Source organism: Myxine glutinosa, chromosome 3, assembly GCF_964187855.1.
Source record: "Myxine glutinosa chromosome 3, kmMyxGlut1.1, whole genome shotgun sequence".
In the NCBI taxonomy this organism is placed as follows: Eukaryota; Metazoa; Chordata; class Myxini; order Myxiniformes; family Myxinidae; genus Myxine; species Myxine glutinosa.
The window spans coordinates 36,580,611-36,604,594 of NC_136263.1; the positions used below are offsets into that span (position 1 = coordinate 36,580,611).

Here is a 23,984-nt window from a genome sequence, read left to right on the forward strand (position 1 = left end):
TTCATTACCTGCTTAAGGTTGTCTGCAATGAAGACAAAGTATGCGCTGCAGAATCCTAGCTGGGTGAAGATGAGCAAGAAGCTGATGAAGTGCCTACGGGATTAAAAAAAAATAGAGATAGGAACATAAGAGACGGCTCAACATGTTCACGAGTTCAGTTATGTTACTAATCATACAAACATTGCTTTATCACCAAGTTGTGACAACACAAGCATTTGCATTTTGAAATGCGATCATCAAACCTTTGTTATCAATTTTGATTAAAACGCTGGTTCAAAGTTGACATGGAGTTCCAATTCGAGAAAAATCTAAAAGTATAACGGAGTTGATGAAACCTTTCACCTACTTCACAAAATGTTCTCCCGTTACACATACATGCTTGTTCCATCAATGCTACGTGGTAGTGCCTTGATGCCACCTGTATAGGAATATTTGGGACAGTTACGCAGCTATTTCATTACCACCGCCACCGAAGGTGGACGGAAGTTATGCATTCACTCCTGTTTGTCTGTTTGTTTGTCTGTGAGCATAATATCTCAAAAAGTTATGGACGGATTCGGGCGAAACTTGATGGACAGGTTGGGTGTGTAACAAGGACAAATTTGTTAAATTTGGGTCCGAATTATTTATTTATTTTTAAAAGTGATTCTTCCCAATTCAGAGATAGAGTCAAAAACAATACACAGCTTGATATTTCAAAACGTTGCGGATGGATTATGACCTGAGTCCTGTTTGAAACACCTGAGCTTCTATACACCTACAATGCTTCCATCCACAGCTTGATGGAGTACTGCTCTCCCCTCTGGGCTGGCTCCCCTGCTTCACATCTTGATCAGCTTGACGCTGTTTAAACCAAGGCCTTCAAGATCAAAAGGAATCTCTCACGATGAAGCTAAGTCTATAGACCTATCACTTCGCCATCGCCGACAGATCGCTGGTCTCTGTCTTCTTCTGCCTCATTTATGGTCTTGCACCCTATACCCTTGACGTGCTCTGTCCCTCCAAGTATCTACAGGACGCACGTGGTGAACCAGGAACCCCCTCCGAGTTAAACTGGCTATATCCACAACCACTGCTCACCTCACTCATTTATTCCTCTCTTTTCCCGCCTGTTGAACCGCCTTCAACACTCTCTTTGATCTCATTCTTTTCTCCCGGTCTTCAAGACAGCTATTTGCTGTTCACCATCATCTCAGGTCATGAGATGGCACCCCCACCCAAAGCCATGATCCTTTCTACACCCGTTAAACCACCTCACTCCTCTCAAAAATTTGCATATGTATCCATCTTGCCCACCTCTTGCGTTCTCCCTAACCATCATCGTTACCTGCACACCTTCTCCTGCTGCCCTGCTATCGGAGTTTCCCCTGTCTCCTGCTGTTCCCTTTGTTATGTTGTGTCGTGATCTGTTCTGTATCCTAGCTCTTCCATAAGCCGAGACCATGTATTTAAAAAAGGGTCGGTCTGACACAGGTATTCATTATACCGAGTGCCATTGTAATGAAACATGATTTGACATATTTGTCGTTTGTAAAGTTAATGCCATTGTGGAATTGTAAAGATACAGGGAGGCAAGTTATTGCCAACCGTTACAATTGTAGCAAAGATAGAATGTGCTTTCATACTGTGCAGTCTGAGAAAAGCAGTGAAAATGGGACCAGGATGATAAGCGACCATCTGTAAATAGCCTTTGCCCTTAAATGGAAAGCCCAAGCGCAGAGTGTTGACTCAGCCCGGGGGTTGAATGCATTCGTCAATTAGAGAGATTGGGCAAGTCAAAGTGGGTTGACCTGTAGGGGGTAGGACAATGGTTTCTTCTCCTCTGTATGCGATAGTCATCTATGGTATACTTCTTAGTCGTTTCATGATGGAAACCAGATGGACTTTGGTGCCACAATGTCTGGAGTCCACCAAGCCCTGTGTTGACCTCTGAATTTCAATCGACCAACATCAAAGCAGCAGAGGTCTATTTAAGAGAAAGCTCCGAGGCTGCGAGAGAAGAGACAGAGAGAAAGAGAGAGAAAGAGAGAGAAAGAGAGAGAAAGAGAAAGAGAAAGAGAAAGAGAAAGAGAAAGAGAGAGAGAGAGAGAGAGAGAGAGAGAGAGAGAGAGAGAGAGAGAGAGAGAGAGAGAGAGAGAGAGAGAGAGAGAGAGAGAGAGAAAGAGAGAGAAAGAGAAAGAGAAAGAGAGAGAGAGAGAGAGAGAGAGAGGGAGAGAGAGAGAGAAGTCTTCAACCAAACGATGCGTCATATCTTGGTTATATTTTGTGTAAGAAGTTCTCTCCGAAATTCGGAATAAATCTTGACTTGAATAGAACGAGTCTCTTGTTGCCTCTGAGTCTGAGCCTCGTCTTGAGAAATCTCTTTTAAGGGTTCAAATAAAAGTTCCCTATCAATTGGTGGCATCCGTACCGGGATCGGCTGCAGGAGATTGGCAGGAGAACCATCCCAGGTGTACAAGGTAAGCGTGTGTCTCTTGTTGATCTTTACAGTACGATGCAAGAACCTGCTCAATTGTTTAAGGTATTATAAATGTGGTCGGTGGGCGATTCCACAAGGCATACCTGGTGGGCAACTCCACTTAAGGTCTGTAGAAAGCCCGGGGGGAGGAACATTTTTGTAATGGTGCCATGGGGCTAGTCACAAGATCCACTATCTGACCATTTTGGTCTCTTAGTAACGGTGCTGTGTACCTATGAAGATCCACAAAAAAAAAATGGTAGTATGTAAATAGGGTCGACCTTACGTGTATATTTGTGCATATGAATTGAACTACGTTGTTTGAGGTAACGTCCTGAGATATCTGCTGGTACCTTTTTTTTTTGCCGATTCGCAATTGCATTGATTTCCCATTATATGTGTATTTAAATGCGCTGTTTATGGTTGAAATCCCTTATTTCGATTCAGTAAAGCAGAAGGAACGAACAGGGAAGGATGGTACATCCATAGTGATTTATTGCGATAAATAGCGATAAACAGCGATTTATTTGCGATTTTTTAAACGAATATTCGAGTTTCTTACGATTTTCTGTAAATATGTATACTAATGCACTTGTGTAAATCAGTGCGCTGGGTTAAAGCAATTACATGCGATAGGCATGCGCTGTGGATGTGCGCGGGTTGATCTGACCCGTGGGCTGTTTTGACGCGCGTCTGCATTTTGCGCACGTTTGCGGAGGAACGGGGAGTAGGGCGGTGCGAGTCAAACCGTGCGTGATTGCCATGGGTCTCGCACGATTGATACGCGTGCGAGCACGAACACAAAACATGTAAATTTCTAGAATGGTTGGTTGGATTTTGCTTACAAATTAAAGTCTTACGATGCACTGGAAAGGAATGGATTTGTGTGTGCACCATGAATCCATTTTTTGAAAGTCATGTAAGGCACGCACGCACACAGGGACCGATATGTACCGATATGCTCAGTCACCGCTTCGCGAGTCAAACCGTGGGTGAACACTGAGCATACGTACATGTACACGGACATAGTACACTCGAGTTTTGCACGATCGTTCAAATTCCCGTTCAATGTACATGAAATGCGCGACACCTACATAGATATAGATTTTTTTTAGTTTCCCAGCTTTGAGATGGCACAGTCAGTAAATGCGGATGTACAATAATTTTTTCGTTGAGTTTGAATCCCGTGGGTATCCAATTATTTTTGTTTGGGAAATATTGATTGATTTTTTTACCACATGGCACATTTTTGTTTGGATAACACTGTGGGTTGGTTTTAGGAAAGGATTGTGAACATTTTTGAACGATCCGTTTAGGCTGTAAGGTGTATGTGTTGTTCGCGTTGCGTCTACTGTTGACATTATTTGTGTGAAAAATCTAGACGGTGTTTGTCAACCATGACGGAGTATTGAACGATCCGAGAAAATTGTCTGTTTCGCAGTTCATATATTACGTACGGGATCGGAAATGGTTTTTTCAATGCAAACTCTGTCCTTTTCTGTCCCTCTCTCCCCTCTTTCTCTCGGCCTCTCTCCCTCCCTCCCACTTTTCTCTCTCCCCATCTCTCCCTCTTTCCTTGTCCCAGCCTGGTGTGTTGTATGGAGATTGGCAAACACTCCCCCCCTGCCTCTATGTGTGACCGCGGTGACCTCTGCTCCTCCCCCACCACCACGCCTCCACCCTGACAACATCCTGATCTCCGCGCCTCTCCACCCCCACCCTATCCCAACTTTTATCACCGGACACCCTGACCACACCCCACCACCACGCCTCCACCCCCAATTCCTACCCCTCCGCCCTTACCATTTTACCTCCCTCACCCTTCTCACACCTCCCCATCATCTCTCATCATCATCTCATCTTAACTGTATCGAGTGACGGGAGGTTGGGAACTGTGAACTAGGCACGCCAGTTTGCGTGTATTGTCAAATCACGGCTGGTTTAGTATTGGGCGATCGTGCCGAGCAAACACAAAATTTTGGTCGTAAAATCGTCAATGGGGATGATAAAAGGGTCTTCACTGTGTGAACATTTTGACACGGTTCAAATTTTTTTATTATGAAGGAAAACGTAAAAACAGTGTCGTGGTAAATATCCGGAAGTACAGTACATTCATGCGTTTGACGTCATCACGTTTTAATATGCTTGTCAATTAGTGTGGATTTTACCGTTAATTAAAGTAAACATTCATTATTTTGAATTCATTCATTTCACATTCATTACGAGATGACTTTTTGAGATATAATTTAATGTTTTCTATTACATGTGTATTGATTTAAGTCGCACCTCTTTAATAACCACTAATGTCATGCGGTTTGAGCAAGGGAAAAGCTGAGGTGTTTTCAGATAGTGCTCAAACCTACGGAGGCCTCTAGGCTCTATCTTAGATGGCAATGGAGGTTTACCTGACAGGAGTAATACCTTGTCAGTGGATCATGGGGTCTTACTCCTATTGAGAGGAGTGGTCCTATTGTATGACCATGCATTGTGGCCCTTCGGGGTCATGATGCATGTGTTTGAATGACCATGTGCTTCAGCCTTGGGGTTGAGGCACATGTGTAATGTTATTGGGACAGCCTTGTTGACGTTGTGCCTTGGCCATGGGGTCAAGGTGCATGTCCAAGGCTGTTAAAATGTTTGACTTTTTACCTTTTTTTATCGTAAAAAAGGCAGGCCTTCGAGCGGGCCCTAAAAGCTCAACGGAGGTTTACCTGACAGGAGTAAATTCCCTGTCAGTGGATCAAGGAGTCTTACTCCTATTGAGAGGAGTGGTCCCAACTGTATGACCATGCATTGTGGCCCTTCGGGGGCATGATGCATGCGTTTGAATGACCATGTGCTTCAGCCTTGGGGTTGAGGTGCATGTGTCATGTTATTGGGACAGCCTTGTTGACGTTGTGCCTTGGCCATGGGGTCAAGGTGCACGTCCGAGGCTGTTCAAATGTTTGACTTTTTACCTTTTTTCATCGTAAAAAAGGCAGGCCTTCGAGCGGGCCCTAAAAGCTCAACGGAGGTTTACCTGGCAGGAGTAATACCTTGTCAGTGGATCATGGGGTCTTACTCCTATTGAGAGGAGTGGTCCTATTGTATGACCATGCATTGTGGCCCTTTGGGGTCATGATGCATGTGTTTGAATGACCATGTGCTTCATTCAGCCTTGGGGTTGAGGCGCATGTGTAATGTTATTGGGACAGCCTTGTTGACGTTGTGCCTTGGCCATGGGGTCAAGGTGCACGTCCAGGGCTGTTCAAATGTTTGACTTTTTACCTTTTTTCATCGTAAAAAAGGCAGGCCTTCGAGCGGGCCCTAAAAGCTCAACGGAGGTTTACCTGGCAGGAGTAATACCTTGTCAGTTGATCATGGGGTCTTACTCCTATTGAGAGGAGTGGTCCTATTGTATGACCATGCATTGTGGCCCTTCGGGGTCATGATGCATGTGTTTGAATGACCATGTGCTTCAGCCTTGGGGTTGAGGCGCATGTGTAATGTTATCGGGACAGCCTTGTTGACGTTGTGCCTTGGCCATGGGGTCAAGGTGCACGTCCAAGGCTGTTCAAATGTTTAGTTTTTTACCTTTTTTCATCGTAAAAAAGGCAGGCCTTCGAGCGGGCCCTAAAAGCTCAGTGGATACTTACCTGACAGGAGTAATATTTTGTCAGTGGACTCACTCCTATGGAGAAGGGGGAAAACTATGACCATCCATTGTGGCTCTTTGGGGTCAGGATGTATGTGTTTTGAAAGTTTCCAGGTAGCAAATGCTTCCATGAAGCAAATAATCGCCAGTGTTGTTGTTGTTGTTGTTTATTTTCTCTCATTTTTTTTCTTCTTCTTCTTCGTTATTATGTCTTGTCTGCTTTTACCCATAAATCACTTCTCTTTCCTATCCAATCCCCATGCTTGATCCCTTTTCTTCCCCTGCGTCACTCCTCCCATTCCTCCCATCCCTCCTCCATTCATCCCTCCACTCCTCCCTATCTCTCCGCCCTATCTCTTTGCTTCACTTTTCCCTCCTCCCCTACCATACCTTTCTCCTCCCAATCTACCTGTATTACCTGTCCTGCCCTCCCCTCCCCCCCCCTCCCTCCCACCAGCTCCTGCCCCCCTCCCTCCCCGTCAACCCTTATTGAAGCTTCTTATTGGGTCCTGTCCTGTCCTGTCCTGTCTGGGTCCTTTCTTTTTTTTCTCGTTTTCCTTTCTCAGTCTTATTTTCACTCTTTCTTTTTCTCCTTTTATCCATTTTTTCTTTCTTTTGGTTATACAATGATTTTGAAAACATGTATGTGATGACAAATGCAAAATGTTTATACAGGAAATGTTTGTTTTTCTTGTTTGTGATAATGATTATGATTATAAAGTCATGATGATTACTATGATTGAAAGGTACGAATGATATCACGAGGTTTTCCGGTGTAAAATGGTTGCACGGGCTTAGAGAACAGTTTCAAGCCCTATAGGATTAGTTGTGCATTATAAGCAATAGAGTTCAATAGAGTTTCAAAATAATTTGAGCATAATTGGATCAAAATTGATATTATGAATTGATTATCATTCGTTGGTGGAACATTTCAAGATGGTTTTTTGTACAAAATTTTAATTGTCAAGAGGTTTGGGTACCATTAAAATTAAGACATTTTTCCCCCAATGAACTGTTTCATATCTGTCTGATCAATTTTGGCTGACTGTCTCACGAATGAAGGATCAGTTGCCTTCAGTGGTTGCAAAAGTCGAATTTTGTGATGTAATGGCCAGGCAAAATTGAAAGATATGTCAGATATGACCCAAGGACAGAACAGTGATTCGTCAATTGACATGAGGTATGGGTCAGAGGTGACGACCAATGATCATAGATCTCAGTCAACAGATAAAGCTATTCTGACAACATTGGGGAAAGGGCTTATGCATGGAGTCATCTAAATGATTAATTTGATTTATTGATGAATATTGATAAATTGATTGATTGATGTGTAAGTGAGTTCTCAAGAAAGAAGCTTTGACATGTTTGTGAGATATCATCAATGTGAAGAAACCTTGGAAAATGAGCAAGGTGGTGAGTTGGGAAGTAAGAAGGGTCCATATATAGATATTGTTGTGGTTTTAGAACCCTCACTTGTAAATAATTCTTGTAAATATTCCATCATTTAAAAGGTTAAAGGTTGCACCCTTAGTTAGTCCATATGCAACACGTAGGCCACCATAGGAACTTTAGTTATTTCCTTATTATGTGTCAGATAAGACCGTGTTCCCAATAGTTGAATCTACATTGCATCAATTAAATAAGAATAGGCCCTTTCGTTCATTTTTGCAGCAGCTCTCTCCAAGCTACGCCATAATGCGCCCCTACAGTCGGGGCTTGTCTCTCCCCAAATTGTCACGTGGTTTGATTAGCAGCGTTCACTGCATTGAGCCTTCGTTGCCTTAGCGCTCGCTCCAAACGCCATTGAACATGCGGTCTCAGGCCGAGGAAAAAGGGGGCGGGACACAAGAACGAGGTGTGGCCACGTCAACTCACCATCAAGGGCGGAGCCGGTGAGCCCTCGCCAACCAACCAGGGCTGAGGTGAGCTCACTGGCGGGCGTGGTTTGATGAAGCGCGCATTGATCTTTGAGCGCATTATATAAGCGCACGCGCCAAGCCCTTTGAAGGACTATGCCACGGACTGCTTATTGTATGAGACTGCGCGGAGAGAGCTCGATTACCACGGACTTGAGGAACTGCGTGAGGGAGCTCGTTTGATATGAACTGCCTTTGATACGAACTGCTCTTTGATACGAACTGCCTTTGATAAGAACATTGACCGGGAGAGAGAGAGCGTTGGCACGAAACACGTATTACGTACGCGCATCCCAGTTCCCCCGATATCTGTAAGGTCCGCTCGCGGTCAACGACAATGACGCGCTGCCGGCCCGCTTCCATCACCACCACGGCACGAGTCGGGACCGGACGAGGAGCCTGGGCATCTGCTTGGACCTTCCTCCCCTACCAGCTACCATACCGTGTGAGTGTGTCTGTTTGTCCTGGGGTCGTTAAGTTAAGACTGTATAGGTAAGCCTGCCCTGTGTCCTGCTTCTTCTTCTTTCTCCTGTATATTCCTATCGTTTCCTCTTCTTTTGCTTGTAAATAATTAATAAACCCACTCTTTGTTCTTCCCTTACTCTGGTTTCCTCTTATTCGATCGTTTTCGTCTTTTCTCAATTGAGTACCTGTGGCACGATTTGGAAACCGCTCAGAATCGGGTTTAGTTCTTGTTAACGGCCCGAGTCGCGGCTCGCTTCGCTCGGCGTGTCCATTAACGCTGCGGCTCGGGTGGGAGTTATCTCCTTGCTTTACGGCCGGTGGTAGTACTTAGGTACTAAGACTAATTAGGCTTACAACCCTACTTACCACCGACCGGAAGTGACGTCATAACTTCTAAAGGACTCAGGACGGCCAGCTTAAAGGACAAGGGGATTAACCCTCCCCCTTGATAAGGGGAGAGCCGACCCCCGAATCCGCAACAATATGGGATTTGGCCTCCATATCCGCTTGTAAATATTCCCCTATTTCCCCAATACTCCCCAACTATCCCCAATCCCCCATTCCCTAGTCCCATTGTCTGTAAACAACACTCTGTAGAACCGACCTTCCCCTTTTTCCCCCATTAAATGTCGTGCCCAGGTTCACCGCATCTCACGTAGACAACTATAGGACATCTTGCTAGTTATTCTTAGTCTATGTCAGTTAAGGACTCGTTTTCATTAATTCTGACTCTTCGTTGCACCAGAATGTGATTGTATGGCACCAGTAGTGAGTTTAGGACCTCCCCATACCTCCTCCCATCTTCCCCATGAAACAACATCAACAACAACAACTACAACAACAGCGCGCGGGGAGTGTGCGTCCTCACTCCGGCTTGGTTAGCCGCCATTGCCCAAGTGCTCCGGCGGGGTTACCACGAAGGGGCTGACTGTCGGCCCCTCGTCAAGGGCGGAGCCCGGTAACCCCCAGCACCCAATAAGAAGCGGCGGGCCGATTCCATCTGGGGCGGAGCTAACGAGCCGAGGGCGTGTCACTCCCCGCCGGATATACGCAGCCACTTACCGGACGTGACGTCAGATGCGCCCCCAGCTTGAAGAGAACCAGACGCCACCTCCAGCGCGACGATACCTCCCTGCATCTTTTGGACCGCGCTATCCTGTCCCTGAGCCAAGGTGCACCTTGTGCTGTCCACCGACTACCTGCCCTTCCTTGCCATCAATCCCGGTGTGAGTCAGTCTTGTCCTGTTTATCTGTGGTCTGTCGGGGTTACTATAAGACCGTGATTAAGTGCCTACCTTCCTATGCTGTCCCTCTTGTCCTTGTAATCTCAACGTTCCGAAATATTATAACCTCCTCCGGAGGTCTTGAGAACTGTACCCCTGGTGTCGTGTCATTTAACCCAGCCGTTGTGTCCTTTCCTCAATTGATTTAGCGTAGCGCGACTCGGCCAACGTTCGAGTATAATCGGGTAAACTGTGCAGACGCGGTCATACCAAACCGCTCGGTAAACCAACATCCACAACCGCGTCTGTAACATTTGGTGTCGAGGAATTGGATTCGGACCTGGGACTAAATTCATTTAGCCCAAATTTTGGAACACCAATTGTACTATTAGAGTAACATTTGGTGTCGGGAAGTGGGATTCGATCCGGAGCGCGTTTCACGCGCTCGAAATTATAACAGCGAAATTTGATTGTGTTTTACAAAAAAAAAAAAAAACCCGAATTTTGAAAGTCGCGCTATGGCAGACCAAGACGGCTGGGTTCCGGTAGAAGAGAGTGAGGCAGGGTCGATCCAGGACCAAATTGAGGGACAAGAGGAGAGCGAAGCAGTGAGGGTAGCAGATTCGCAAAATAGCGTCGTCACGCACGAGGTAGCGGGCGCGCGAAATGGCGCCTCGCACATGGCCACGGCGCCCACGCCCGCGACCGTGGTAGCGCCACCGGTGGATTTGAACCTTTTTCTTATGCAAATGAAGGCCCTTATGGACAAGAATAATGAAGAAATGAAAAACAGTATGGGGGTAATGAGGGACGAAATGAGGGCTGATAGTGAGCGATTAGAGGGCCAAATGGGGGTAATGGGAAACCAAATGGGGGTAATGAGGGACGAAGCGAGGGGTACCGGTGAGGGGTTAGACAACGGGATAAAAGAGGTGAAAAATGGGTTAATGGGGGTAGAAAACAGAATGGCCGCTCAAGAGAATCAAATGGAAGGGATTAAGAAGGGGTTAGAGGGGTTAGAAAACAGGATGGAAGGCAAATTGAGGGACATGAGGGACCAAGCGGAAAGGGAAGTTAAACAAATGGGGCAGCAGATAGAGGGGGTCAGAATGGGGGTAGAAACCAAACTGGATGCTCACAGGAAGGAAATGGAGCAGATGAGGGTGGCATCTGGGCAGGAGATGCAAGTGATGGGGGAGGAGATCAGAAGAGGAGTGAGTGAGGAGGTCGGAGGAGTGCGCGAGGAGGTGAGGCACTGTAAGGAGCACATGGAGAAGGAGGTGAGAAAGGGGACTGTAAAGTTACAAGGGGGCATAGAGGACCTGACGCAGGAGGTGGAACAGCTGACGGAGGGACAAAAAGGACTAACGGAGCAGGTTCAAAGGAACACTGCGGTATTAGGAGGGTTAAAAGCGACACAGAAAGAACTAAAAGACGACTTGATAGCGACGAAGAGGGAATGTCAGATGGTACGTGAGGGACTGACAACGAGGTTGGACGAGGTGATAGAGGTAATGGAGACGAAGGACCGGCAGGTGAGGACGCACATGGAAACGGTCAAGGTCGCCTTAGAGGATGAGCTTGAGGAGACGTACCGGGAAATAAAAGAGGTGAAGCAGAAATTAGAAGAAGTGGAAGAAGGGGTGAGCGAAATTAAGAAGCGACGGAGAGAGGATAAGAAAGAGATAAAAGAGGAGGTAAAAGAATTGGTCCAAAGTCTGTGTTTGGATCGTGATGATGTGCTCATTAACCGGATGAGGGATTCGCAGGTGATGGAGGAGAAGCGAAGAGGAAGAGGACCCGGTGTAAGTGGTGACCAATATGGTCGTGCGTATGATGCGCCAGGGGATTTAAGAAGCTTGGGGGTCGAGATGGACCCGGGTGTTCGTGAGAGGCCGTTGGTGAAGTGTGCGACAGGTCTGGTGTGCGAAAAAGGAGGTGTGCGAGAAAGTCCGACTCTGGGGTGTGTGAGGAAAAAGTGCGTGCCAAGGAGTGAGGGTGCTGGCGAGAGTGAGTCGGTCGTAGCGCGTGTGCGAGGGAGCACATGGAAGCGCAGTGTGGTAAGTGTTACAGAGGGTGTGACGGGAGAGTGTGCGCAGGAGTGTGCGCGAGAAAGGTGTGTGACGGACAGGTGCATGGGGAAAGAGTGCGCTGTCAAAAGTAAGGAAGAGTGTACACCTGTGGTGAGTGTTACAGAGGGTGTGATGGGAGAGTGTGCACAAGAGTGTGCGCGAGAAAGGTGTGTGACGGACAGGTGCATGGGGAAAGAGTGCGCTGTCAAAAGTAAGGAAGAGTGTACACCTGTGGTGAGTGTTACAGAGGGTGTGATGGGAGAGTGTGCGCAAGAGTGTGCGTGAGAAAGGTGTGTGACGGACAGGTGCATGGGGAAAGAGTGCGCTGTCAAGAGTGGAGGTGAGAGTAGTACGAAGTGACACGGAGCGTGAGTTGGTTGTGACAGGTGAGAAAGGAAGCACACCTGGAATGGTAGAGCGTGTGTGGGAATGCACGCTGGAATTGGTAGTGAGGCACGTGGTTGGGTGTGCGAGTGAGGGCACACCTGTGATTGTCACAGAGGAGGTGACCGAGGAGGGGGCGCGAAGAGGTGTGTTGGTGAGGTGTGCGACCAACGAATGTGTGCCAAAGTGTTCGGTGGTCAGGTGTGTGACCAAGGCTGTGAGTGGAATGAGGGTACCTGGGTGTGTAAGGAAAGGTACGAGGAGCATGGGAACGGCTGGATGTGTGAGCAAGGAACGGGCTGCGAGGTGTAAGCATGCAGGCGAAGCATCGACGTTAAACGGAGCAGCGGTTAGGTCGACTTTTAGCCGAATCGGGCCCTCGGTGCGTGCCGGGCCTCGCTTTGAACGGCCGCGTCCGTGCTCCACTAGGCGGAGCGGGCAGCTGGATAGGAAGGGTCGTCATGGCGACCACTTTTTGTTGAGGCATTCCGGCAGGTCGAGATCGGGACATGGGATGGCTCCGTGCCGAGATGGTGCGTGGGATCTCGGCCCGGGTAAACCTCCTTCCCTGCACCGAATGCGGGACGTATCCAGCCGCTGGCACAGAACAACCCGCATTCATTGCTCGGCTTTACGAAGCCGGGCTTTGGACAGGAATTGGCGCACCGAGAGGCATTAGTGAGTAGACGGGTGATGAGGATAGTGTTTTGGCCCCAAAATTAGAGAAAAACAAAATTTGATGATTGGCAAAGGATTGGCAGTAATGATTGGCAGATGATGAGTAGTGATTGGCAAATTTTTGATTTGTTGAAATTGATGTGCAAAATTGGTAGTGAGCGATGGGCCCGGTGGGTAAGGGTGGCATCCCTGCCACCCTTCCCATGTGGGGCAAATGCGCAATAGCTTATGGGGTGTATGGCAGTGAAAACTAGCCCGGGTGGGTTAGGTTATATTGTGTGTAGGGATCTAGAAGAGATGACATTAGGCAACGTTAAGGTTAGTTAGTGACTGATACCTGTAGTGGGGACGCAGGTAGATTAGTGTAGATGATAATGATGTGGGAGCACAATAGTTTAAAGGGACGACTGGGAAGCGCAAGTTTCAGAAGGGAGTAGTTAGCCGAGATGATGCCGTGTGTGTGAGAATGGAACAGGTGTGATTGCACAGGTGTGCAACTGGACAGGTGTGTGGAGCAGTGTGTGAGTAGTGAGTGTTGTGGATCAGCGCGAATGCGCTTGGGGAGAGCAGGGTGCAGGCGGCACCAAGAGTGAGAGCACAGGTGTGCAAGTACAGGTGTGTGGAGAGAGTTGGAGTAAGTGGTACGGAGTGGTGTGCATGGTGCGAAGGTGTGGATGGGGGAAGAGCGGACCCCTTTCACGAGTACCCGGGGCGGGTAGTGTGTTAGGTAGAGGGTATAGGTAAATTGTGGTTGGATATTGGCATTTGTGGTGCGGTTGCAGAATGGTATTGTGGATGGGTGCATTAGTGTTGTGGAAATGGCTGGGCGTGTAGCCTGTTAGTGTGTGTAGTTGGTTGGGCACTCCACCACTGTGAGGATGTCGGCCAGGTGAGGCCGCAGGTGGGCTCTGGGAGCCGGTAGAGTTGTGGATGGGGCCCGAGGATCCGGAGGACGGACCCGGGTAGCCCAGTGCCAGAGAGGGCACCGAGTGGGGAGAGCGCCAGAGGGCCTTCCCCAGGTAGTTAGGTTAGGGTAAGGAGCAGGTAAGCTCGGTGGCAACTGCAGTGGTGGAGGTGTGCAGGTGGGTAGACCTGCTGGGAGAGCTACACGTCGCGGCCCAGAAATTGTGCGAGGGCACCGGGAGATGAATCGGGGGAGTGAGACCCCAAATTGAAAAGCACCACAGTTTGGTCAATGGGAATTGGTTTTTAGAACCCATAGTGTAAGAGGGCCAATGGTTTGGCAGGAGAAAGACCCCGGGTAATGTAAAGTTGTTAAAGTCATTTAGGAAATAGTTAGGATTGATGAGCCTGTCGCACCATACGCAGCCACTTACCTGTGGTGATGATGATGACTCCACACCTGTGTTTTCTTTGTTTTGTGTTGCAGGAAGTAAGGATTGCTGTTGGATTTGTGAGACGCATCACGACGTGGATGAGACATTGGGGTGATTCCATCTCTCCCTCCTTAGGAGGGACTGATGATGAATTGGTAATGGCAAATTTTGATGTTCAGTTGGAGATGGCAAATTTTGATGAGAGTTGAAAATGGCAAATTTGATTGGTTAGGAGGGAGAGAAGACGAATTTGGTTTATGGGAGGAACGGGGAAGACAGTAGGGACGTTTGTTGATTTGTAAAGTAGATGTTTATGGGTAGTGTTGTGTTTTGTGGATACAGTAAGGGGTAAGGGAGGGGCCATGTAGGTTACCTGGTGGGGGGGGGGGGGCGTACGGTAGGAACGTACCTGTCTCACCTGGTTCCCATGTGCCCCCAGTGTGCATTACCTTACATTGCGTGCACTTTTGCGCCCTTACCACCTTACTCACTTGTTTTCTTCTTTTGTCTCCCACCTCCGAGGATCTGGCTTTGGGGCAGAGAGAGAGGAGAGAGAGGTGCTGGCTCCGCAGTTGTGGGCCTGCACTTTCGCTGCTTGCTGCCGGGATCGATACACCATATGGACCGCAATTTTGGTGGCCACCCACAATGGACCGCAGTTCTTTTGCGGCCAAGCACCACCCGTGGATGGACCTGTTGGTCAACGTGGCACCTATGCCATACAGGTGAACCACTAATAGTTGGCCCCCTGACGGCCACAAATAGGAAATGGACGCGGTTGGCGCCTTTCTTTATTTTTAAAGAAGCAAGAAGGCCAAGTGCACCACACGAAGAGCAAGAGACACCTGCAGGGTTAGGGGTTGTTGTTTTTATTTTAATGAACAATGGTGACTGCACCGGATGGTGCTGACTGTGTTATGGGGTGGTGCTTTTGGTGCTTGGATGGGGTGCTCTGCACATTATTAAAGGCCGTAAGGCCACAGAGCACTCGTGGGTTGGTGTATCGATGCTGGCATGCGTGCTCTCTCTATGCATAACATCTGCATGTGTTCCTCCAAAAACAGGTCCTGGATCGTAGTGTAAATATCAGCATAGTCTTGTGTAAATAATGCTCCCTACCGGCTGTATGTTTAGTTTGCGAATTCTTTCCGCGATTCGGTTATCCTGTGGGTGTGTTTCTGTGAGGAGAAGGGTGCAACGTCGCAGGGGGACATATTTACTAATTTGTGAATATCTGTAAAACTGTCGCACTCAGGGTAGAGTTAATAGCAGAGGGAACTACATCTGAGTGCCACACTAAAATAGGTAAAAATTTATCGGGTCGGGACGCCCCGAGGGTAGAGCAGGGTGCAATGTTGCGGATATGGGATTTGGCCTCCATATCCGCTTGTAAATATTCCCCTATTTCCCCAATACTCCCCAACTATCCCCAATCCCCCATTCCCTAGTCCCATTGTCTGTAAACAACACTCTGTAGAACCGACCTTCCCCTTTTTCCCCCATTAAATGTCGTGCCCAGGTTCACCGCATCTCACGTAGACAACTATAGGACATCTTGCTAGTTATTCTTAGTCTATGTCAGTTAAGGACTCGTTTCCATTAATTCTGACTCTTCGTTGCACCAGAATGTGATTGTATGGCACCAGTAGTGAGTTTAGGACCTCCCCATACCTCCTCCCATCTTCCCCATGAAACAACAACAACAACAACTACAACAACAGCGCGCGGGGAGTGTGCGTCCTCACTCCGGCTTGGTTAGCCGCCATTGCCCAAGTGCTCCGGCGGGGTTACCACGAAGGGGCTGACTGTCGGCCCCTCGTCAAGGGCGGAGCCCGGTAACCCCCAGCACCCAATAAGAAGCGGCGGGCCGATTCCATCTGGGGCGGAGCTAACGAGCCGAGGGCGTGTCACTCCCCGCCGGATATACGCAGCCACTTACCGGACGTGACGTCAGATGCGCCCCCAGCTTGAAGAGAACCAGACGCCACCTCCAGCGCGACGATACCTCCCTGCATCTTTTGGACCGCGCTATCCTGTCCCTGAGCCAAGGTGCACCTTGTGCTGTCCACCGACTACCTGCCCTTCCTTGCCATCAATCCCGGTGTGAGTCAGTCTTGTCCTGTTTATCTGTGGTCTGTCGGGGTTACTATAAGACCGTGATTAAGTGCCTACCTTCCTATGCTGTCCCTCTTGTCCTTGTAATCTCAACGTTCCGAAATATTATAACCTCCTCCGGAGGTCTTGAGAACTGTACCCCTGGTGTCGTGTCATTTAACCCAGCCGTTGTGTCCTTTCCTCAATTGATTTAGCGTAGCGCGACTCGGCCAACGTTCGAGTATAATCGGGTAAACTGTGCAGACGCGGTCATACCAAACCGCTCGGTAAACCAACATCCACAACCGCGTCTGTAACAATATTATATATGTAGTTTCCATTTTGTGTGATTCCCCCTCAACAGAACGGGATACCTGCTGACTGACCCATTTGATACTGACCCATTTGGCGCATCTGCAATACCGATCTGTGAGATTGGGTTGTGGAAAGCCACAGGTGAGGGAGACTCTCTGGAAATCACATGCAATCACCGATTGAAAAGGTGGAGAGATCCTTCCTGGAAGAGTACGAGTGGAGCTTATAGGAATAAGCTAGGCAACAATGCATCCAACGCTACTCTGTACAAGGTGCAACAAACCTCAATAGATTTTATTTACAGTACACATAGTGGATAGCGTGTACAGGTGTAGTCCAAAGTGCAGATCCTAGTCGTTTACTTAGTACATTGAGTGAGTATTGAGTGTTATTCACACACAGGCGAAATGGGAAATAGGGCCTGTCAGGGTACAAAAGTTGAACCAGATATTCCACGAAAAGGTACATGTACATATTGTATGTACAACCATTATGGTGTAGAGGCCATTAGGGAGGTTGAGAATTGGTATTTGTGGACAAAGGGACATGCCAAGGAGTTTCCAAGAGATGGTACATTTGAGCGAAGTCGATTGGAGAGATTAGGACAATAATTGAAAGTCAGGAAGAGACAGAACCTAATGGTAGACTAGCTAGGATTCCATCATTGGGATGTTGAATCCAGGAAATGGGAACAGCAAGAAAGGATAACGGACCTAGAACTTAAACTAAAAAGGATACAGGATAAATTGAAGGAGATAAATGCACAACTGCCATCGAATGTAGGAATAAAAGTGACAGTTGTCCCATCTGGTTCCCATTTGTCTCCCCAAAAAGAACAGTACAGAGAATTTTCTTATGATCCATGGGAAAATCAGAGACCTAATTGACAAGGAAGTAGGATAGGTAACCCTGAAAGAACAGGCAATGACAAGGCCAGGTGTTTTAAATGTGGAAATATGGGACACTGGAAACGACGTTGTCCATATTCAAATAGGAGACTAGTTCATAGGGAAAAACCAAGATCAAGGGTACCAGTGCTTACCAGTACCTCAGACAACGATTAGGCCTTCATTGCTGCAGATCCCAAATGACGATTGGCCTCAACAGATTAGATCACTAGACCAACATGAGTAACTGTCGATGCTTCTTGTGTCTGAAAAGTTTTCGGAGCAAGAATGATTCATTTTTTGCCTATTAGCAAAATAATAATTAATTGATCAAATGCCGAAATTGGACACTTTTTGGAACATAGAATCGAAAGATCCAGGATTAGAGTTCATTCTGGAAGCCTCATATTTGCCAAATATAAATGTGGCTTTAGGGAGCATTTTGGGCAAAACAATTTTTGAATTTACAAAGTTTGGAATAATTGCTTTGCAAATTTTTTTTTGGGAACCAAGTGACAAGAGTCACATGATGATCAGGTGGGAATTTCGGACTATTGTTTTGCATGATTGATTGGTCAGTGGTTGACTGACATGTAAACGGGTGTGTTGTCAAATTTGGATAAGTTATTGTGGGAACCAAAAGGGTGATTTCAATGTGGACATTATAGGGGTTTTCTAAGAATAAAAAATGTTTTGGTCTGTTTGTGTATCTGCGTTTCTAAAATTGAGGGACAAATTTTATGAAATTGACACCCATCTTGATCTGCAAATAATGGTTCCAACGCAAACAAATATATGTAATGCATGAATTTGTGTATTTTTTTTCTCTTAAAAGATTGCTGAAACTGACAGTGTGCCTGTCTTGAAATAGATAGTTTGATGTGGATGGGATCAAATATCCAGAAAATCCATAAAATAAACAATGTGATTTGATTAGGATGATTATCTCTTTTGTCAAGGCAGATGGAATATAAAGATTTGATGTGCTGAGTTACAAGCAGCCATTAATTAATAGTAAGAAATTGAGTAATCTTGGGATTCCATTTTTGATAGAATTTATATGAGAATAAAAGCTATTTATGGATATGAGGTTCATAAAAAAAAAAATGTGGGAGTACAAAATTAGCTAAATTTGTAAGAGATCTTACATGGATTTATCAGAATACTCTGCTCACAGATTTTGACATATGTATAAACTTGAATTTTATCAGCATATAAATTGTGCTGTATGTATGGATGTGTATTAGGCGTAGATGATATGGAAAGATAGTAAAGGAAAATCTTGCTGAATTGAACTATTGTGAGTTTTAAAACGGAATGCATTGTGAATCTTAAACCAAGGGGCAGACATGAACGTGCTGTTACGTAGATTAAACTCAGAACGCGATGTTACGTGTACCTGCAACAGATTTTGATAATCTGGAACACCTATATTGGCATACTGGTGTCATTAGTACTCACTAGTTGCATAGAAATAGATGAGAAACAGCTATGGGGGTGTAACACTTACTTGGATATTTTCTACAACATAAAAAAAAAAAAAGAAAAAAAAAAAAGGGTTTGAATAAGTAGTGGTTGTACACATGTGATTCACCAAATTAAGCTTTGGAGTTTAAACAAAGTCGCTGGTTAACAGAAGGAGAATGGATAGTAAATAATTTTTAGATGCTGGGTAAATTAAGTGAGATATTACGAACTCATAAGAGCTATTATTCTTCCTTGCAGCAGTTGAAAGACAGATCCAAAACAATGAATCTATAAATGAATGTGATAGGGATACTATCCTCAATTTGTATTAATTAATTGTGGGTAAAAGAATTAATTTATTGCAGTGGATTGTTAACAGCAGTCTGAAATGTCCTGAGAGTGTGCATCCATATAATTAGAAATCCCAGATTTTAAAAATTTGGTAGAGATCTTATGTGGAAGAATACTTGCTTGGTAGATAAAAAGGTACTGCATGTTGGCAGCCACTTCTGTGGCCATTTGGGCCAAACAAATTGGGAGAAACTGCAATTGAATATGTAATTTACAGATGAGTATTTGAAAAGTAAAAGGGAATTTATTGATTTGGGAGACATTTTTCGAAGGTTTATTAAAGTGTTACAATATGACATTTGGCAAGGAAAACTATTGGATGAAAATTAGATCTGATTATAAAATGAATGTGTTGACCCTTTGAAGTTAATTATTCTAATTGTTGTTTAACTAACATTTTGGAACAAATTGATAAATCATAGGATGTTGATGAGAATAGAAACAAATGTGGAATCAAGATAGAAAGACTTTTATGATGACATGAATACCGAGATTAAAAGATTGAATCAAGTAATGTTGCAAATGAGTACAGTAGAGTTAAGATAATGGCATAACGAAAATGTTATGAATTGTGTCAGTTTTACAACATCAGTGAACTCATATTACTACAAGTTACACACCATGAAAATTAAAGTGATATAGGGTACCATTTGAAGATCACATACTAGTAGTAAACACTATAGAATTAATTACTCATGTTTAAAATTTAAAAAAAAGTGAGAGGAACTATGATAATAATACATTATGCATAGTTTGTTTGCAAAATTTGTGGGGAATTAGATATTCCTGTTTGTGATTTTAATCATATATACTCATTATTAATGCATTTATTTTCTTTGAGTAGTGTTAAAATAACTGCATCAGTTTAATTTTTCAAACTATATTAACCTGAAAACAACTTTAAATGCTATTCTTAGTTTAGTAGTAAAAATACATACCTGATTTGAATATTATTCGTGTGAAGCATATAAATGAATATAACTTTTTGAATGTTTTAAGGAAAACAACAAATTGTTAAATGTGAAGCTGTTAGAAGATATACATGATTAGTTAAAATATGGTGATTTCATGTTAAGATGTACCCTATCTGATTCAGTGTGTATGGAAAGCAGATTCAGATATGGCTGAGTAAAAGGATAAGACCAGATCACATCTCAAATGGAGTGATAACGGAATTGGGAAGAAGTTCGAGAAAGAAAATTTGTGGCTAAAAATGAAGTTAATCTTGGCATACACCCTCCTTCTCAAAGAATGATGAAGACATTCTCCTTTGCAAGATTGGAGACGGATGCTTACCTTCACCAAGGAAAATTTATGTGACCATTTGCTTGGATCACACTGCAACGTATGGAAGAAAGGCGATCACTTACTTTTGTTCAAATGCCTCGAACATTCATCACGTCAGCAATTGCGGGACGACGACATCTTGCCTGCGACTTCTACTGGATGCAGTGACATGTGTCATTGCTCCACCAACATCCGGGGAACCAGCGTGGAGCTGTAAGTGGACGGCTGTGCTTCTTCCTCCACAACGGCTGTGCACGATTCTGCTGGTTGCTCCTGGTATGGGCCATGGACAACTTGAACACCATGGTCCTAACATCGTTGTGGATGCATCTGGCATCTCTGTTCCATATCTTGCTGGTCAATCAACATCACATCAATACTTGCTGCCCACTCATGATGAGTGAGGAGGCAAGTCGACTACAACTGGATGAAGGCCTTGTTCAAGAACTACTATGGCTCACAGCAAGAGTGGCAAGGATGCTACATGCAGAGCAGGGTCAGTTTATGACTCCGCTCAGCTATCACAACAGCGGAACCCTACACGAAATAGTGTAGGTGCTATGAAGACATCAGAAGAAAATGTTTCATACTTGAATTTCAAACACAAGTGATCAGCCTCTTCTTTTCAAACAAAAAAGTCAACATTTGTTTTGAAGCAAAACGTATTGCAAAATGTTGCAGATGCTTTATTATTTTAAAACGGTGAATTGAAATTGTTGTGTCTTGGTGAAGGTGAAGTGTTGTTTGCAGAGATATTTGTGATGCAAATGAAATGAACTGAATTATCAATATGGAAAGAGTCAACGAACAAAGAAATGTTTTGTGATCAGATTCTTCCAGGATGACGGTGTATGCCTTAGGTATCGAAAATTGGATTACCAAATTTGCGGTTTGAGTATGTTGCAATTGATGTTTAGATTAATGGTTAATATAAACAAAAATAAAAAATGAGGGATTGTGGAATTGTAAAGATACAGGGAGGCAAGTTATTGCCAACCGTTACAATTGTAGCAAAGATAGAATGTGCTTTCATACTGTGCAGTCTGAGAAAAGCAGTGAAAATGGGACCAGGATGATAAGCGACCATCTGTAAATAGCCTTTGCCCTTAAATGGAAAGCCCAAGCGCAGAGTGTTGACTCAGCCCGGGGGTTGAATGCATTCGTTAATTAGAGAGATTGGGCAGGTAAGAGTGGGTTGACCTGTAGGGGCTATGACAATGGTTTCTTCTCCTCTGTATGCGATAGTCATCTATGGTATACTTCTTAGTCGTTTCATGATGGAAACCAGATGGACTTTGGTGCCACAAAGTCTGGAGTTCACCAAGCCCTGTGTTGACCTCTGAATTCTAATTGACCAACATCAAAGCAGCAGAGGTCTATTTAAGAGAAAGCTCTGAGGCTGCGAGAGAAGAGAAGAGAGAGAGAGAGAGAGAGAGAAGTCTTCAACCAAATGACGCGTCATATCTTGGTTATATTTTGGGTAAGACGTTCTCTCCGAAATTCTGAATAAATCTTGACTTGAATAGAACGAGTCTCTTGTTGCCTCTGAGTCTGAGCCTCGTCTTGAGAAATCTCTTTTAAGGGTTGAAATAAAAGTTCCCGATCACCACCCAGATGTTATTTGGGTGTTCAAAAATGTTTTGTTTTTTTAATTAATGCAGCAGGTCTGGACAATGAGGGGAGAGGGGGTAGGTGGAGGAGGGGTATGATTTAGAACCTCGAAGCCTATCTACGCTAGAGTGGTAGTGTCATATTTGCGGGCAAGCATTATCATGCAGTCAGTATACAGTAGTTATGCACAAAGCAAGACTGGCCGTGGTTTGTGTATCATTTGTACCACTTCAATGGCCAAGTCACTGTAGTACTACACTTTGGAGGTTTTCCAAAATTCAATCAATTCCACATTAATTACAACATTAAAACTCCAAAGCACGATTGTCGTAAGCTTTCTGGCTGATGGCTGAACCTTGTTATTTTTTTTTGTGGTGGTGACTATAAAGTTCTCCTCTCCATATTGCCCCACTTTTCATAGTTCTGATTAAGTTATTGAGTAGACAACAACAACAAACAACAGGTATTTTAAGGCTATTTTCCCTGCTAGAGTGGGGGTTAGCCTTGCAGGCCCCATGACGATCTTCTCCATTTTGCCCTATTTTCTGCATCTCTCCTTGTTAACCCCCTTGCCCGCATTTCTTCTTCCACCATCTTTAGCCAAGTCTTTCTCGGTCTTCCCCGTCCTCTACTTCCTTCTACATTCATTTCCATTACTCTTCTCAACCAGTCACTTTCATCCTTCCTCAACACATGACCAAACCATCTCAAACTGTTCCTCTTCACAGCATCAATCACAGGCTCTATTCCCATCATCTTTCGCAATTCATCATTTGTCTTCCTCTCTCAACGATACTCCACACATCCACCGAACCATTCGCATTTCCACCCTTTCCAGCCTTTGTTGCTGCTCTACGTTCATTACCCATGTCTCGCTCCCATAAATCATAACACTTCTCACACATGCAGCATACACCTTTCCCTTCAGCTTCAACGACACTCCCCTCCTCGTCAGCACACCACTCAGTTGCCGTAGTAGACAGCCAATTTTAAAAGAATAGGCAGCAGAACCTCATTGCTGAGTGCATGGCCTCGGCTTTTCATTGCGATATTTTTGTAAAATGCTTGAAAATAATACATGAAAAGGTCAGGAACTACCACCGTAGTTACAGTTAGCGAGTGCCACAGGCACGAAGGAGAATTCAGGAGCATGCCTTCTCCTCCTCCCACTACCTCCTCCTCCTTCTCCTTCTCCTCCCCCACAGGCCCAATACATTTTGAAATTCTAAATGCAAACTCCTGCATTCTGAGCAATTAAAGGGGAGGGGGTAAACACCAAATATTTTCAGCCATAAAAAGTCAAAATGCATTGTTCCACAAAAAGTAACCAAGGCCTCCCACCTCAAACAAGTACTGTGCGAGGAGCAACCGACCGTCTTCAAAACACTTATTTGCAGCATGGGCTGGCCATACATCAAAGAGAGATATAACTAACTTCAACAATCTTCAGACCAATCTAAGTCGTCATCGTAATTAGATGTTCGGTGCATTTTTGGGTAAAAGTTGGGAACCTCACTTTTTAACATAATTGGGGTATGCTAAATTCGATTAACCAGGTTCCCAAGCCAAATTTTTAGTTTTTGACCTTCTAATTAGCATAAACAAAATGGCCACCAAATTGCCATTTTTGGACAATTTCTTTGAACAAGCATTTATATATCATGTATATACAGTCACGTGAAAAAGTAAGTACACCCCATGTAGTTTTGACTTTTTCAACATATTTCAACATACAGCTATTTGATGTTCATTTCAACAATATTGATAGATTAAGGTGATATAATATGACAAATATCATGAAACAT

The 23,984-nt window shown here is 45.0% G+C and overlaps 1 protein-coding gene across 2 annotated transcripts in view; it reads right to left on the minus strand.

The window, feature by feature from the left end:
• LOC137423689 (proton-coupled amino acid transporter 1) overlaps nucleotides 1-23,984 on the minus strand; it is a 168,232-nt gene that overhangs the window by 51,996 nt on the left and 92,252 nt on the right. For both annotated transcript variants that reach the window (XM_068111101.2, XM_068111102.2), the window contains exon 6: nucleotides 9-93. In XM_068111101.2, the coding sequence (XP_067967202.2) occupies nucleotides 9-93 (85 nt within the window). The remainder of the gene's footprint in view (nucleotides 1-8; nucleotides 94-23,984) is intronic.